At 36.7% G+C, this 15,894-nt stretch overlaps 3 protein-coding genes across 4 annotated transcripts in view; all 3 read right to left on the minus strand.

Annotated features, from left to right (window-relative positions):
• LOC144662998 (uncharacterized) overlaps window positions 1-15,894 on the minus strand; it is a 37,690-nt gene that overhangs the window by 11,608 nt on the left and 10,188 nt on the right. The window lies entirely within an intron of this gene.
• LOC144663062 (uncharacterized) lies at window positions 1,620-3,991 on the minus strand. The gene is made up of 6 exons (XM_078524003.1): window positions 3,856-3,991; window positions 3,509-3,650; window positions 3,163-3,303; window positions 2,819-2,959; window positions 2,475-2,615; window positions 1,620-2,270 (listed from the first exon to the last, which is right to left on the minus strand). Exons 2-6 carry the CDS (start codon window positions 3,648-3,650, stop codon window positions 2,086-2,088), a joined length of 750 nt encoding a protein of 249 aa, XP_078380129.1. The 5' UTR covers window positions 3,856-3,991; the 3' UTR covers window positions 1,620-2,085.
• On the minus strand, window positions 3,859-15,046 carry LOC144663029 (uncharacterized). 2 transcript variants are annotated; one of them, XM_078523962.1, is made up of 17 exons: window positions 14,778-15,040; window positions 14,364-14,503; window positions 13,779-13,829; window positions 13,309-13,374; window positions 12,966-13,013; window positions 12,292-12,354; window positions 11,133-11,213; window positions 10,528-10,560; window positions 9,937-9,987; window positions 8,705-8,808; window positions 7,673-7,764; window positions 7,491-7,561; window positions 7,160-7,264; window positions 6,431-6,506; window positions 4,548-4,620; window positions 4,200-4,340; window positions 3,859-3,996 (listed from the first exon to the last, which is right to left on the minus strand). In XM_078523962.1, exons 1-16 carry the CDS (start codon window positions 14,990-14,992, stop codon window positions 4,200-4,202), a joined length of 1,410 nt encoding a protein of 469 aa, XP_078380088.1. In that variant the 5' UTR covers window positions 14,993-15,040; the 3' UTR covers window positions 3,859-3,996. The 2 variants fall into 2 exon arrangements, with proteins under 2 accessions (XP_078380088.1, XP_078380089.1); XM_078523963.1 differs by lacking the exons at window positions 3,859-3,996; window positions 4,200-4,340; window positions 4,548-4,620 and adding an exon at window positions 5,723-6,023 and having other exon boundaries at window positions 14,778-15,046.

The raw sequence follows: 15,894 nt of genomic DNA on the forward strand, positions 1-15,894 counted from the left end.
TCGATAATTTGAAAGTTTTCGCATATATTGTGGAAAATAAATTTAGAATGTAGTCGACACGTGTGTTTTGAATTTTGCTACATTTCCTGTCTGTTCCCAGCTGAACAACAACTATAATAATAATAATAATAATAATAATAATAATAATAATAATAATAATAATAATAATAATAATAATAATAATAATAATAATAATAATAATGGCACATCGGGCAGTATATCCACAGAGTGGCTCTTCGCCTGCCCGATCCTAACTAAATTTACAGATGTAAAAGATGCACGTTACTAGCCGTTATTTCTGTAGTCTTTTTCGCAAGACCTTTTGCGGCTAAGTTTTCACAGCATTTTTTGTTTTGTCGCGTGCCCGTGCTTTGAATCTGTATACCGACAAAATGGTTAATATTAATATGCAGGGTTCTGGAAAATTCCCTTACGGTATATCTGTGAGTCTAGATTTATACGTGAGGTCAAATCATCCTGTGAGAACTCGGGCTAGTGTACACGTGTAAGGCAGACCACCCTCGAAGGTATCGTTTGCCTCCCTCCCCTACGGGAAAGAAGTGTCGTCGCCCTGACAACTATCGCCCAATCATAGCGTGGGGCTGCACGTGAAAGGCAAGGCTAATTAAAAATGCGTCGACTCTATCGGAGTAGAGTAAGTCAATTCCAAAACCTAACATTATCAATAAACGTATATTCAGAAACTGACGTGCTTAAATTGTATGACAAACTTTCTCTTTCTCAAACATTCAGTCAAATGGTGCGAATGACATTCCACTATTGAACATTTTTTTCTAGACGTGGATCAACATAACTGACGCAAGCTTTTTTAACATTAACAATTGTTTGCTCGTCGTTCATGTCGAATGAAGGAATTAAGTACGGGTAATATCGGACAATATTTTACTAACGACATATAACCAAATAAAAACATCTAAAGTATTTTGCGCTTATTAATAAAACACAACCTGTATAAATAGCGATTTTTTTAAACTTGCGTAATTCAATTGAAAACTTAACCCAACTTTTTCAAGCTGCAATCCTTTGACAAATTAATTCAAAAAACCAAATCTTTTACTGTTTTGTTTAAGAGTAATTAACCTTGAAAGGTTTCCGCAAAAATAAGGTATCTTTGACCACATTTCTAGTTGCCATAGCAACACATTTTGACGACACAGTCAAATTTGCTTATTATGTAAACCCTTAGAAGGATGTTATTAAAGTCGAACCTCAACATTACATGTCTAGCAGCAATAAAATGCCAACGACGGCAATATCTAAACTTTTACGAGCCACCTTAATTCAACCTAGATTTTTTCCACCTTATCAATCGGGCGTTAGTCCAAATTTATAAAACACACTTTCACTTTATACCTCATTCTCCCGCTTTTATCGGAGTCGTTTTTTACGTGTATTTTGTTGAAAAACGAAAGACTTCATTTAATATAGACTAGGGACGGTACAAACGAGTTAGACTACAAGGAAAAAAGCTAGTTACTTCGAATTTTTGGGAAGAAAAGAGAGAAAAACTAAGTTCAATGTCCGTCATTTTGAATGCCGGACATGTTTGACCGTTAGAGACTGGTGTATGAAATTTGGAAAGTAATAAAAAAAAATCATTAATGCATCGTTACCATGTCCCTTTAATCTTCAGACATTAATGTTTTCTTATTGTACAAAGGAGAATCTTGATGACGTCATAAATTCTTTCCAGAAAGATGAAACACTGGATCAAGAGTGTCTCTATTTAAAGCAGTGCTCTTCAAACCTGCCACCAGAAATGTACATCACATAAGACACATGATGGCTAAAGCAGGCCCTTTCTGCTTTAAACCAGATATCTGTATTTGAAAACCTTCGAATTGTGTCAAAGGATCCCAGTTGTAACACACATGTTGGCTCTATTTCCTTGTGTATTGTACATTTCAGGTACAAGTAGGAATAATATTTTGAATAATTATTGAGACAATTTTGATTCGTTGTTTTATCTTTTTGTCTAAATGATTAATGATTTTATCACTTGCCTCATTCGCATAATCTCAAAAATTTAAGAAGTTTTTTTAAAAAAAAGGATTTTTATTTAGCCTATGTCTGTTGCATCTTATTATTTTTCGCCCTTTTTCTTTGCGCATTTGAGCGTTTGTCTTTCTTTTTTCTTTTCTTATTTTCCTCCTCCTTCTCTGTCTTTTTCTCTGTTTCTTCTCCCTTTTTCTCTTCCTTTTCCTGTGCATCTGTGCCAGGTGCATCTGTTTCTTTTTCTTTTTCCTCATCTGTGGCAAACAAACAGTTTTAGTTTACACTATGAAGTGAAGTGATGCCAAACAAACTACATTTGTACCAAACCTGTGGTCTTTAATAATCAAAGTCAACTGTAATGCTCTGTTTACGTAAACAATGGCACATCTTTCCCTTGCAGCCCAATTTTTCACTTTTTTTGAATGCCAGTAAAAAAATGATTTCATGTCTTTCCTTACCTAGCAAAGTTCGTTTCTTTTTTCTTTTCTTATTTTCCTCTTCCTCCTCCTCTGTCTTTTTCTCTGTTTCTTCTCCCTTTTTCTCGTCCTTTTCCTGTGCATCTGTGCCAGGCGCATCTGTTTCTTTTTCTTTTTCCTCATCTGTGGCAAACAAACAGTTTTAGTTTACACTATGAAGTGAAGTGATGCCAAACAAACTACATTTGTACCAAACCTGTGGTCTTTAATAATCAAAGTCAACTGTAATGCTCTGTTTACGTAAACAATGGCACATCTTTCCCTTGCAGCCCAATTTTTCACTTTTTTTGAATGCCAGTAAAAAATGATTTCATGGCTTTCCTTACCTAGCAAAGTTCGTTTCTTTTTTCTTTTCTTATTTTCCTCTTCCTCCTCCTCTGTCTTTTTCTCTGTTTCTTCTCCCTTTTTCTCGTCCTTTTCTTGTGCATCTGTGCCAGGCGCATCTGTTTCTTTTTCTTTTTCCTCATCTGTGGCAAACAAACAGTTTTAGTTTACACTATGAAGTGAAGTGATGCCAAACAAACTACATTTGTACTAAACCTGTGGTCTTTAATATTCAAAGTCAACTGTAATGCTCTGTTTACGTAAATAATGGCACATCTTTCCCTTGCAGCCCAATTTCACACTTTTTTGAATGCCAGTAAAATTGTGATTTCATGTCTTTCCTTACCTAGCAAAGTTCGTTTCTTTTTTCTTTTCTTATTTTCCTCTTCCTCCTTCTCTGTCTTTTTCTCTGTTTCTTCTCCCTTTTTCTCGTCCTTTTCTTGTGCATCTGTGCCAGGCGCATCTGTTTCTTTTTCTTTTTCCTCATCTGTGCCAAACAAACAGTTTTAGTTTACACTAAGAAGTGAAGTGATGCCATACAAACTACATTTGTACCAAACATGTGGTCTTTAATAATCAAAGTCAACTGTAATGCTCTGTTTACGTCAACAATGGCACATCTTTCCCTTGCAGCCCAATTTCACACTTTTTTTTGAATGCCAGTAAAATAGTGTTTTCATGTCTTTCCTTACCTAGCAAAGTTCGTTTCTTTTTTTCTTTTCTTATTTTCCTCTTCCTCCTCCTCTGTCTTTTTCTCTGTTTCTTCTCCCTTTTTCTCGTCCTTTTCTTGTGCATCTGTGCCAGGCGCATCTGTTTCTTTTTCTTTTTCCTCATCTGTGCCAAACAAACAGTTTTAGTTTACACTAAGAAGTGAAGTGATGCCATACAAACTACATTTGTACCAAACATGTGGTCTTTAATAATCAAAGTCAACTGTAATGCTCTGTTTACGTCAACAATGGCACATCTTTCCCTTGCAGCCCAATTTCACACTTTTTTTTGAATGCCAGTAAAATAGTGTTTTCATGTCTTTCCTTACCTAGCAAAGTTCGTTTCTTTTTTCTTTTCTTATTTTCCTCTTCCTCCTCCTCTGTCTTTTTCTCTGTTTCTTCTCCCTTTTTCTCGTCCTTTTCTTGTGCATCTGTGCCAGGCGCGTCTGTTTCTTTTTCTTTTTCCTCATCTGTGCCAAACAAACAGTTTTAGTTTACACTATGAAGTGAAGTGATGCCATACAAACTACATTTGTACTAAACCTGTGGTCTTTAATATTCAAAGTCAACTGTAATGCTCTGTTTACGTAAACAATGGCACATCTTTCCCTTGCAGCCCAATTTTACACTTTTTTTGAATGCCAGTAAAAAATGATTTCATGTCTTTCCTTACCTAGCAAAGTTGTTTCCTTTCTTCTTTTCTTATTTTCCTCCTCCTCCTTCTCTGTCTTTTTCTCTGTTTCTTCTCCCTTTTTATCGTCCTTTTCTTGTGCATCTGTGCCAGGCGCATCTGTTTCCTTTTCTTTTTCCTCATCTGTGCCAAACAAACAGTTTTAGTTTACACTATGAAGTGAAGTGATGCCATACAAACTACATTTGTACTAAACCTGTGGTCTTTAATAATCGAAGTCAACAGTAACTAATGCACTGATTATGAAAATAATGGCACATCTTTCCCTTGCAGCCCAATTTTACACTTCTTTGAATGCCAGTAAAAATATGATTTAATGTCTTTCCTTACCTGGCAAAGTTTTTGACAGTTCGACATTTCCATCAGAGGTGCGGTTTGCCGGGTAGTTGGCTCTGAATGATACCTGCAATAAAGATAGGGAAAGGGAAGTATACTGCCCAGTGTAATCATATGTAGCTTGCTCTTATAAGGTTTACGGAATCTTTTCTTGAAAACAAGCTTCATATGATTTTCTGGCCAGTAAACTCCCCTTGCTTGATGCAACCGCAACAACAAGGTTTATTTGAACTGTAAAATTAAAAGTGACATTTTAAACAATAAATAAATTGAAAATACATACAGTTGCTGGTCACCCAAAATTACTAGAAAGCTAAACTAGTTTGGTTACCACCATTTATTGATTTAACATAAATATAGGGTCAGAAAAGAGGCATTTTACATTTTACACACTCAAGTAAGGCAGTAGATTACAAAACAAATAATTCTTAAACATATATGTACAAAATATCTGGTACATGTATCTGCAGTCTACTATCAAACGTTGGTTGACCACTTAAATGAACTTTCATATACCCCTTTCTTGCAGGTTAGCGTTAGTGTTTGGTTACAGTTAGTGTTATGCAATTGCCAGGCGTGAACATTCCAGTTCATTCAAGTTGTCAGCCAAAGTTTTCAAGGAAATTTACAGGACATTTACTTGGCTAATAATGTGTTGTCCCCCCCCCCCGGTTTTAATATGTCGATTCGAAGTTAGATTTAAATTCTGCTCTGTCATTTGATGCAAAAAGATCGCATAAAGAATTGTGTAAGTTACAATCAGCCAGTTGATGCTATGAGAGCTGCGTCGCCAAGGGCACTTGTCAGTCAGTCCCAAGTGTCGATGCCATAAAAGAGCTTCGTCGCCAAGGGCACTCGTCAGTCAGTCCCAAGTGTCGATGCTGGGAGAAAGCTTCGTCGCCAAGGGCACTCGTCAGTCATTCCCAAGTGTCGATGCTGGGAGAAAGCTTCGTCGCCAAGGGCACTCGTCAGTCAGTCCCAAGTGTCGATGCTCCGAGAGAGCTTCGTCGCCAAGGGCACTCGTCAGTGTGTCAGTATGTACCCTTTTTTATATTATGATTTTTGATATGAACTTAATTTTATTTTTTATAATTTTTAATTGGAATTAATATTTTTTAACATACCTATTTTTAGCCTAAAAGATCACCTGATGCTCTTAGAGAGCTTCGTCGCCAAGGCACTTGTCAGTCAGTCCCAAGTGTCGATGCTTCAAAAGAGCTTCGTCGCCAAGGGCACTCGTCAGTCAGTCCCAAGTGTCGATGCTTCAAAAGAGCTTCGTCGCCAAGGGCACTCGTCAGTCAGTCCCAAGTGTCGATGCTCTGAGGGAGCTTCGTCGCCAAGGGCACTCGTCAGTCAGACCCAAGTGTCGATGCCCTGAGAGAGCTTCGTCGCCAAGGGCACTCATCAGTTATTCCCAAGTGTCGATGCTCCAAGAGAGCTTCGTCGCCAAGGGCACTCGTCAGTGTGTCCCTATGTACCCATTTTTATATTTGGATTTTTGATATGAACTTAATTATCTTTTTTATAATTTTTTAATTGGAATTAATAGTTTTTAACATACCTATTTTAAGCTTTAATGATCACCTGATAAAATAATTTAGTTTTCACAAAATGTACTTGTTTATTATTGTAGGCAAGGTATTGCACATCTCAGGAAACACTAATTAAGGATCACTCAAAGTTTTATTTTCCAAAGTTGTGGCCTTGCACCACCTCAGGCTGCATACTTATTGATTTTAATATAATATGCCAAGTCAGAATGCCACAAATTTGAGATCAATTACATTACCCTCTAGTAAATTACATACTATATCAAAAAGACTAGGCAATAGTGAATACCAACATAAAATTTAAACAGTTAAAAACCAACAAGTTACCTTTCATCACTGACAGCAGCACAAAACTCTGCTGCAGTAGCCAATGCTTCACTAATCTCCTCTTCAAAGTTTGATTCTGTTAGAAATAATTTAATGAGTTACCTTGGTGTGGTAGTTTGCACGTTTAAATTTACCCAAACTAAATAAATATTCTAAAAAATACTAAATTAAATTTCATTCCCTTAATTACCGGAGTGGTGCTTTCTGCAAGCAAGGAGAGGAACTAACAAAATGCGAGCAAACTCTATCATAACTATTCCTTATATCCCAAGCAAACTGAAATGCAACTAACTTGCCTACAAACCTGAAAATCCCAGTAATAAATCCAACTCGAAAATTCTTACTTAATTAACATCCTAACCCTGCAGAAGAAACTCTGTCTTACTGTAAAAGAAATTATATAATTGTGTTTGTTTCATACGGTAAGTCTCTAGGGTAGTCTGCAGTCTATACATAGTCTGTGGATTGGGGGTTGTTATGATTTCTGTGGACTGCATGCCAGTGTTTTCAACTCACCCCTAAAAAATACTTTGTCTGGGTTTTTAAAGTCACTGACTTCCTTAGCTTTATGTCAACAAAAAGTATTTATTTGCTAACAGCGTTAAAGATGTCTTTAAATGTTAGTGTTTAAAAGGTGCCCATCTCATAGTATTACAGAAGTGCCCGTGTAAATTACTGATTTTATTTTAGACTAGATCCATTCAATAATTGTATGTCCACTATACTGACCATTCAAGATTTCGATCAACTGTGGTTTTAACCTGCTGTGGGATGGTGCCACCACAAGCACTGTCCAGTTATCGTGTTGCAATTGAACACTGAATTTCCCTTTCACTGAAATGCATAATAGGTATATTGTCACTTAGATGTATTTAAACAGTCAGAATTACAACAAGTCGTCCATGCAGCATGACTCTCAGAAACTGGTCTGACCAAAATTAATTTTCATATTTCACCGATACTGAATCTTCAAAACAACACATACAGTTGTAAAAAAGAATCCAGACTGCAATAATAATTTAGAAAACAAATTGATTAGTTACAGTTATATTATACATACCTTTTCTCCCCTCATTGGAGCCTTTGTCCGCTATCCACAGATAGCAGGTGTTAGGTACGTTTTTTAACAACCTGTTCAAAGGTATATAAATTTATAAAAAATATGTCACCTTCTTAATAAAGGATGCTCTCTGTCTGAGTACTAAAAAAGTGCACTAAAGTGTGCAAAGACTTTTTACTTACGTAATTAATTTGTGGTACTGCTGATGTTTATTTGCAAGCGGGAGCAGCACCAGTAGCATCACCCTTGCATCCTCTGTTCCCTGCCAAACAAACTGTGATGAAAATATGTCAGTGAGATTGATTTTTACACCTAGCCTAAAATAATAATACTAATAATAGTTATAATGGTTTTATTGGTAACATAGGTGTGTCCATTTCATGAGTTAATCGAGTTCGAGTTAGAATTTCGAGTTGAGTTCGATTTCGGGTTAGAATTTCGAGTTAAAATATAGAGTTTGAGTGGCTTGTGGTTAGCTCCACTCTGGTTTGCTTGCTGTTAGTTCCCCTCCTATTTGCTTGCGGTTAGCTTTCATTTGGTGATAAGGGCGACACTATTGACCATTTTAATAAGTCCAGAGGCCATTTTGAATTTTTATTTTTCCGCGAATGACGTCATTAATAAAATATTCAAAATGACACCTCAGCCTATTTGTCGAGGCACAAATGAATATTTCATTAACGACGTCATTCGTGGAAAGTAAAACATTCAAAATGACGTTTTGACTTATTAAAATGGTGTATACGTGACCAACTGGGAAAATGTCACCCCATAACTCGAACTCGAAATGTCTAACTCGAACTCGAAATTTCTAACTCGAACTTATAAATTCGACACACTCTGGTAACATATCTACAGAGTCAAGCTCTACATTTACCAAACTAACCCTAACCTAACAAATAATAAAATGATAACTACAATTAAAACTAGTACTCTATAATCATTTAATTACTACATACATGTATACTCTATTCTATACTATACTATAATTTAAAAGTTTGTTCAGTTTTCTTCAAAAGAATGCGCTTTACTTTCCTACAAAATACATTGTGGTCCGTGGTCCGCATTCAATTATCAAGTGTATGCTTAATATAATTTCTAACATGTTGTATCTCATTCTTGATGATTACATTGGTACACAATGGCATCAAAGTGTTATATTTTTAAATCCCTTGTCCTTGGAATTAAAGAGTGGAAATGTGCATGGTATATACCTCTTCAAATGAGTGAGTCATAAAATTAAAGGCATTGACTGCATTGCAGTCAATCCTTTTGATACACCTTAGCACTTCGGAAGTTCGTGACACAATTTTGCCACCTGCAGTAAAACAGAATATGGTATATTAAGTTAAAATTGACCATATAATATATTACAAGCCACCATTAATATTTGAATAAACATGCAATAATTATTATATTATAATGCACAACAGGCCACCTCACAGTACCAGCGCTTGTAGCAACTGCCCATATCACCTTGTTGAATTCTATAATTGCCCAAGCTTGAGAATATTAATTGTGGTTTTCCTGTCATGATTCCTTTCATAATGAATGGCATGTAAACTTGTGATCAGCAGACCACTGCAGGACTTGCATAACTCCATTTATTGATGTCTGGCAATTTCAATAGCCGACTTTATTCAAAAGTCTATCGTCTTAATTTTAAGAAGTACATGGGGATCACCTAATGAATTTATTTGTGAGCAATTGAGGAATACCCAAATCGTCACTTCATTATCAATATATCAAGTGTAAGGGACAGCTCCTTGTAACCGAACATCAGTCATCTGTCAGTGTAAAGCCCATGCCACAGAAGGCTGTTTGTTATCTGTCTGTCGGCCGACAACCTGCAGACAGATTTGGCTATGTTGTCGGCCAACAGATGTTGATGTGATCATTTGGTGGGTGACTATTCGAGCATTATGAAGGATTCTTGAAATACATAAAAACCAGTTTCCCCCACCCTTTTGTTCAACTCCAACTAGTGGAATCCCTACCTTTATATATATATACCTACAGCCTGAAAAAGGTATCCCTGTTAGGCGGAGCCTCCTGTATAGTCCACAATAGGGAGTTCTCCTTAAGATACTCAGCTGGTATATGTATATCACATTTTACCCTTAGGGTATTCAGCTGGTACATGCATGTTATAGCTGCAATAATGTCGGGAAAGGTTCCCTGCAGGGTCCCTCTCCTAGAACACCAGTAGTTGACTACATACTTGGTCACATCAGGAATTAAAAGGATTAGGAAAAAATTCGGAACTCTTAATTCATTTTGATTTAAAATTAAAGAAGATTAAATGGAAGAAAAACACAATCCATGTTTTGTGCATATTTATAACCCTAGACTACAATAGGCCGTACAACAGTCATAATACAGTACGTCTCACTTGGAAACAGGTGACCTTTCCATAAATTTTTTAATAATAAAGCAGTTACTATACCTGCAGTGCAGATTACCCCTGTAGGCAACATGTCATCCATCACATATCCATCTGAAAAAAAATTAATTTGTAAGATGCCGATATCCATAGTTTGCAGATTAAATGCAAACAAAACTTATGGTGTGTATAGTGTTTTCTTCTGTTTTATGACTCTGGAAAAAAATTATGTTTACTTGACAGTCCATTGCCTGTTTTCATTAATGTTCGAGTAAACACTTGAATGCCCTGTGTATATAGCCAGTGAATATCTAGAATGACACCAGTGCAGGATTTACTGTATACATGTAGTTTTGCTAATATAATTATGGCACCCTGCTAGACCAGGCTGGGGGAGGGCAAAATACTTGCAGTGACCCGGGTTATTTTGGGTGGTGGGCGCCAGGCTCTTGTAAAATCAATCACATAATTTATTAGCGGTCACCCAGCTACTGACTTTGGCTTCCTGTAGCCTTTAATTTCTAGGCCTGTTGTCTCAGCAAATTCGCAGAAACAGGTATTCCCTTTACAACCTTCTAACTTGGGGAAGGAGGGGAGTGCAAAAGACTTGCAGTGGCCCGGCCGGGTGTTATCTTAAATTTGACTATTACTTACCAATGCGAGGTCCATTCCCTGCCTGCAGCAGTCCTGTGATACATAAAGATTAGACTATCAATTATCGTAATTTAAATATTTATTCTAAGTGTCACTACGTATCACCAGAATCCCATATGGTTGAAACATTATATTAAGCTATGGCTCAACAGCTTGGACTTGAAGCTACAATGTACAATGTTTCTGGCTTGAATATGAGTGTGTGTTTTATTATGTCCTTCCATTAGTGTTTCTCTTGGTTTCTATCATGTTTCATCAATCTCCCATGTTCCAATCTGTAGATAGGAGTTAAGGTTTCTTACAAACCAGGTTGCCTTCTTGGTTTTACCGTGCTTCAATGTCAAAGTGCTACCCCAACCATCTAGTATTTCTATAATACAAGTGGTAACCACAGGTTATAAAATGCGGGCCTTGAGAAACTTTTGTTTTCGCATTCTAATCCCCGGGATTCTAATCGTTCTTTGTGGAGGAAAAAAATTCTCAACTTTTTGTTTGAATGATACATTTTCGGATCCTTTTGCATTGTAACCGCTCATGGTGGAAGATTAGAACAAACAACTTAGGTCACAAGAAAACTGGTTGAAAAGTAACATATAAACACTTACGATTAGGAAATATTTCTTCCAGCTCTGAATCAGATGAGGAATCCACTGCAATAGCTGGGACATTCCCTGACAGTATTCCATCTTTTGGAGAGAGGAAAGTTAGAGACACTTATGGAGACAGTTTATGGATTTGGTTTAATAGATATTTATCTTTAACTTCTGATTATCCATCTATTAATGGTTAAAGTCTTCAAAAAAAGTCAGTTCTAAAGTTGCTTTTGCCCTGCTTTTTTCCAAAACACATTCTTTAGATCATAGAGCTTTAGAATTCCCCTCAGCTACAACAGTATTTCCGGGTGACCCTATTTGACGGAATGGCGGAATGACGGAACGTCACGGCGGATTTATATGAAAATTTATATGAAAATTACAGAGTTCTCATCCCGCTCGAGACAATGAAATGTATAAAGTGGAATCTTCAACAAAGCCGTTAGAAAGAAGACGAAAGGGCCTGAAATTTACTCAGTTTGTACTGAGATATTAATTAAAACAAGGAAATCCACAACAAGGGGTTTCACCCATCCAAGTACTAACCCCGCCCAACAGGGCTTAACTTTGGCGTTCGGATGAGAACCGTTGCTTTCCATGTGATAATTATTTGGGCCAAAATTAGAAGATGTGAAAAATTAAAGTTGATTTTGTTAATTACAAGCTGCAACAAAATCTTAAGGCCTTAAATATTGTGGAGAGAAATATCAATTTTTTAAAGTTACATTGTCTTAAGTAGTTTGTGTCCGATACCATCTCAGCAAAATAAATTTCCCATTTTCTCTTTTTTACCTGTCCAAAATAATACTTTCCCATCAATAATTGATTATAATTGTAATTAATGATAATTTATGCACAAACAAAAATTGGCGACAAAATAATTCTCACAAATATATTACAGCAAATATGCTATCAATTCCTCTGGAATTCGATTAAGTTAAACAAATTTGAATTTTTATATTGTTGACTACCATTCTGTTCATTTGGTAACTACCACAACAAATATAAAAAAATATAAAAATAAATGTCCATTCGACACAAAAAACCACATGCTAACAAACTGTGATCCAATGATTTAATTATAGCACTTAGGTATACTCAAAATACACACGGGCAACTAGTCCTACCCGTAATCTTAATCATGTTATAAGCATTGTTAGTATAAGTTTACCATCGTCTTCTTGTTGCTCATGTTGTTCTTGTTGCTCTCCTACAGCTTGATCATCCAACTCAACTGTGACATAAACATAAATTAAGCAAATTAAAATGCAAGTTCAATTTCCATTTCATCACATTAATACTGCATGGCATTTAAATTTGTTGTTGCGTTCGACGGTAAGAGAACGCATCCTAATCTGGCTGTGGCCTGTGGTCCCATGGTTGTCCTGTGAACACGCAAGCGAAAGTGGTTCTTTTGTGTCGTACTATGTATGTCTGTCTGTCTGTCTGTCTGTCTGTCTGTCTGTCTGTCTGTCTGTCTGTCTGTCTATCTGTATGTATGTATGTATGTCGGTATGTGGCAAGTTGACCTCAATCTCATGTGATTAGATTTTAGGAAGCAATTACTGAATTGGGAATCGAACCTGGGCCACATTGGTGGGAAGCAAGTGCTCTCACCACTGTGCCATCCCTTCTCACCTATTGAATGATCCCTTGTTTGAATGACACTTAGACATAGATCATCTTTGGAAATACATTGTGCACACAAAATATGACTTTCCTTACTGTATCATGATGTTTTTCTATGTAATTGTATAAATCTGCCAAATGCACTTTTGCTCTTTTTTTATTTTGCGGTAAAAATACCTATTAAATTAAGTAACATTTACTATATAGGTGACTTACCTTGATTTGCAGTTGCAGCTAAATTCTCCAGGTATCTTCTGGTGGATGCTGAAAATATAAGAGAATTTCTTGTTAAAAAAACCTTGTTTTAATTTGTTATATACCCATGTGCATCTAACGGGCATAAGCACAGAACTTTAAATTTCTCTGTGAATGATGACACCTGAAGACATTGTAAAAAACTAAGAATCTTTTGCAAGCCAGGCAATAAGTTAGAAATTGATTTTTCCTTTTTGGTTGACCAAATAAAAGACACGTCAATGACAGCGTCATTCCTGATTGCGCTTATTGATATAGAGTCCAAGGCCAATAAATCCTATGATTTCTCTTTTCGACTAATTACCTGAATCTGTTATGGCCGATGTGGTCAGTGATGTGGTTGTGGTTACTGATAGAGGGTTTGATGCACCTGCCATTAAGAAAAATAGATCATTCAGTTTTTCATGAAAAGTCTATATACCCTTCATTTATTTATTTATTTATTTTCAAGCCTGAACAAGTGACCAGCTCCCAATTGGCTTGATTCCAATTGGTTGGATTCCCGTTCAGGTCTGATTTGTATACCACACTTAAAACTGCTCAAGTTGAGTACAATACTTCAATAATCTTTCATCTGCTTCAATCCGCGCAGTACAAATATATATGTATGAATTTCATATACTCACTTTGTCACTGTATATAACTAACAGCTGTTACACATAAAAGTAATGTACAAATAATGCCTATTCAACATTCCAGCCAACATTACTAAGTTAATACAAAATGATTTTTTTTTTACTTTTCCACATAAATGTTTATTGGGATTTCACTTACCTCCTGAAGTGGTTGACACTACTGCCCCTGGTCCTGTTATGGTTGATTGTGCTGTACAAAAGAAAAGAAGTGTCCTGTGGCTTGTTCTAAATCTTAGAAGAAAACCCGATGAAGACTTTCAAGTACAAACGCCAAAGGCGTTTTCTTTCTTTCCTTTAAAAATATAGAATGTGTGGGGAGATTGACCCTCTTTGATGCCCTAACTGTTGGGGGCGCATTTGACCATGTAAGCTGTTACCATAGTGGGCAATTTAACCAAAAAATTTGTCAAAAAGTCAAATGACTGGCGGGGGGGGAGTGATATGGGCGGTTTTGGAATTGACTGCTGGATATATTATTTCTCTTTGACCATTCCATGGTCATGGTGTGTGGACCCTGCTTTTTACCTTTTGGGTATTACTATGGCAACTGTCAGATTGGACAGGAAATTGGAAATTATTAGAAGTTCTCCTAGGTCTCACACAGAATGAAATAACATAATATATAATTATAAACAGTAAATTACAGTGGTAGCATTAATCGAAAAAAAAATCTGGAAAAGGCCCACAATGTTCAACATGTCTTTTATAAAAGAAATAGGCTTACATAATGATGCCTCAAAATGGAAGAAGACTTTCTTCGAGGCAGATCCTGCAAAGTGTTGCATGAGGTCATCTCCACTGGGACATCCACGCAACACAATAGCCATGGCGTGGCCTCGCTTGTTTGACGCTGCAATTCGCATGCTGCAGATGAAAGAAAGAACGGATCCATTACACTTAAAAAAACAACAACAATACAATACTCTCATCTTTACAAATTAATCGATACACTGACTTATCTAATACCGTCGATTCTAAATAAGCCCTTTTATCGAGTAGGCAGTGGCAGTAGCTTGAGATCTACACCGAGATAGCCAAAGTCGACCAGTACAAGTTGATTCTGATATAAGCTTATATATTTAGTTAAAATGAGCTACATGCCGAAATGGAAAAAAATATACATTACGCTGCGTCTTACCGTGAAAAATCTCTCCCGATCAGGGACGGAAATTTACTCATAAGCTTCGCCTTCATTTCGACGGCTGTAGTTTTGCGCGAAAACTCGATCTTTTTTACCCTTTCCGCTTCTTCCAACTTATCATATGCTCTTTTATTTGGTGCTGCGCCTAGTAATGCGTCAACATAGACGAATTTGCGAAACATGGCTCGCTTAGTAACACGTGGAGCTGCCATTCTTTCAAGAAAGGAAACAAGAGAACTGATTACAACCAGCGAATGGATCAAACAGCGTCCTTCTCAAGTTTATAATTGAAAACTGATATCTCCTCAAGCTATGGCATGTTTAATGTACAGTTCTTTGATTAATATAAATGCTCGCTTCTGATTGGTCACTCTTCGACACATTGACATTCCGGGCCACCAATGGTTAAAATTTAAGATTTTCAAAACTTCACTTTCTTTAGCTTTGGGGTCCTTATTAAAAATTCCTATATCCGTAGATTGGGCAATGATTCAACGTTTTTTTTTTTTTCACTTGTGGTAAACTACGTATGCGCTCGGCCTTTTTTTTATTGAACGGACTATCATTAGGCATTGTAAGCGTACGCGGACCGCCCGGTGACCCCCTGGACAGTTAAATGTAAATTACTCTTTGTTTTAAAAATCTGAAACCCTAGGGTGATCGTCAAGTACAAGGACAAGTAAAGCTGCTGCGATTTATATAGGCGTTCTTTCCTCGTATCGAAAGCGATTGTCGTTTGTTCGATTGTCGGTGCGCGAATCTACAGCCATGTTCGACACGTTCCATTTTACATTTCTACAAAAGACAGATGACTGTTTCAACTGCTGTATCTGGTAAGTCTAATACTTTTTCATATTTGAACATATAAACGCTTTATCTCTTGCACGTGGCCTTGGTTTGTCAATTCAAGCTGTGAGTGTTTTACTTTTTTCCTATAGTCTAGAACACTTGAAATGCAAATATCTATTAAAGCTTTTATGGAAAAGCTGAATCTAAAAATCCGGCGGGATTTTTTAAAAACGTTGTGAGTACTCGGTACAGTTTGAGGCACCCTAGCTTCCAGCTCGCCTGTTAAGTGAATCTGAGTGAAAGCAATGATGTAGTTTCGAGTGGG

The sequence above is a fragment of the Oculina patagonica genome, chromosome 8, assembly GCF_052425735.1.
Source record: "Oculina patagonica isolate OP01 chromosome 8, crgOcupat, whole genome shotgun sequence".
In the NCBI taxonomy this organism is placed as follows: Eukaryota; Metazoa; Cnidaria; class Anthozoa; order Scleractinia; family Oculinidae; genus Oculina; species Oculina patagonica.

Bases quoted from the DNA above. Each gene is read 5' to 3' on its own strand.
- LOC144663062 (XM_078524003.1), bottom strand. From the start codon at position 3,650: ATGAGGAAAAAGAAAAAGAAACAGATGCGCCTGGCACAGATGCACAAG. The intron at 2,960-3,162 runs GTAAGGAAAGAC...TGTTTGCCACAG, and splicing joins AAAGAAACGAACTTTGCTAG to ATGAGGAAAAAGAAAAAGAA. The intron at 2,616-2,818 runs GTAAGGAAAGCC...TGTTTGCCACAG, and splicing joins AAAGAAACGAACTTTGCTAG to ATGAGGAAAAAGAAAAAGAA.
- LOC144663029 (XM_078523962.1), bottom strand. From the start codon at position 14,992: ATGGCAGCTCCACGTGTTACTAAGCGAGCCATGTTTCGCAAATTCGTC. The intron at 12,355-12,965 runs GTAAGTCACCTA...TTTATGTCACAG, and splicing joins AGCTGCAACTGCAAATCAAG to TTGAGTTGGATGATCAAGCT. The intron at 7,562-7,672 runs GTAAGTAAAAAG...ACCTTTGAACAG, and splicing joins CAGTACCACAAATTAATTAC to GTTGTTAAAAAACGTACCTA.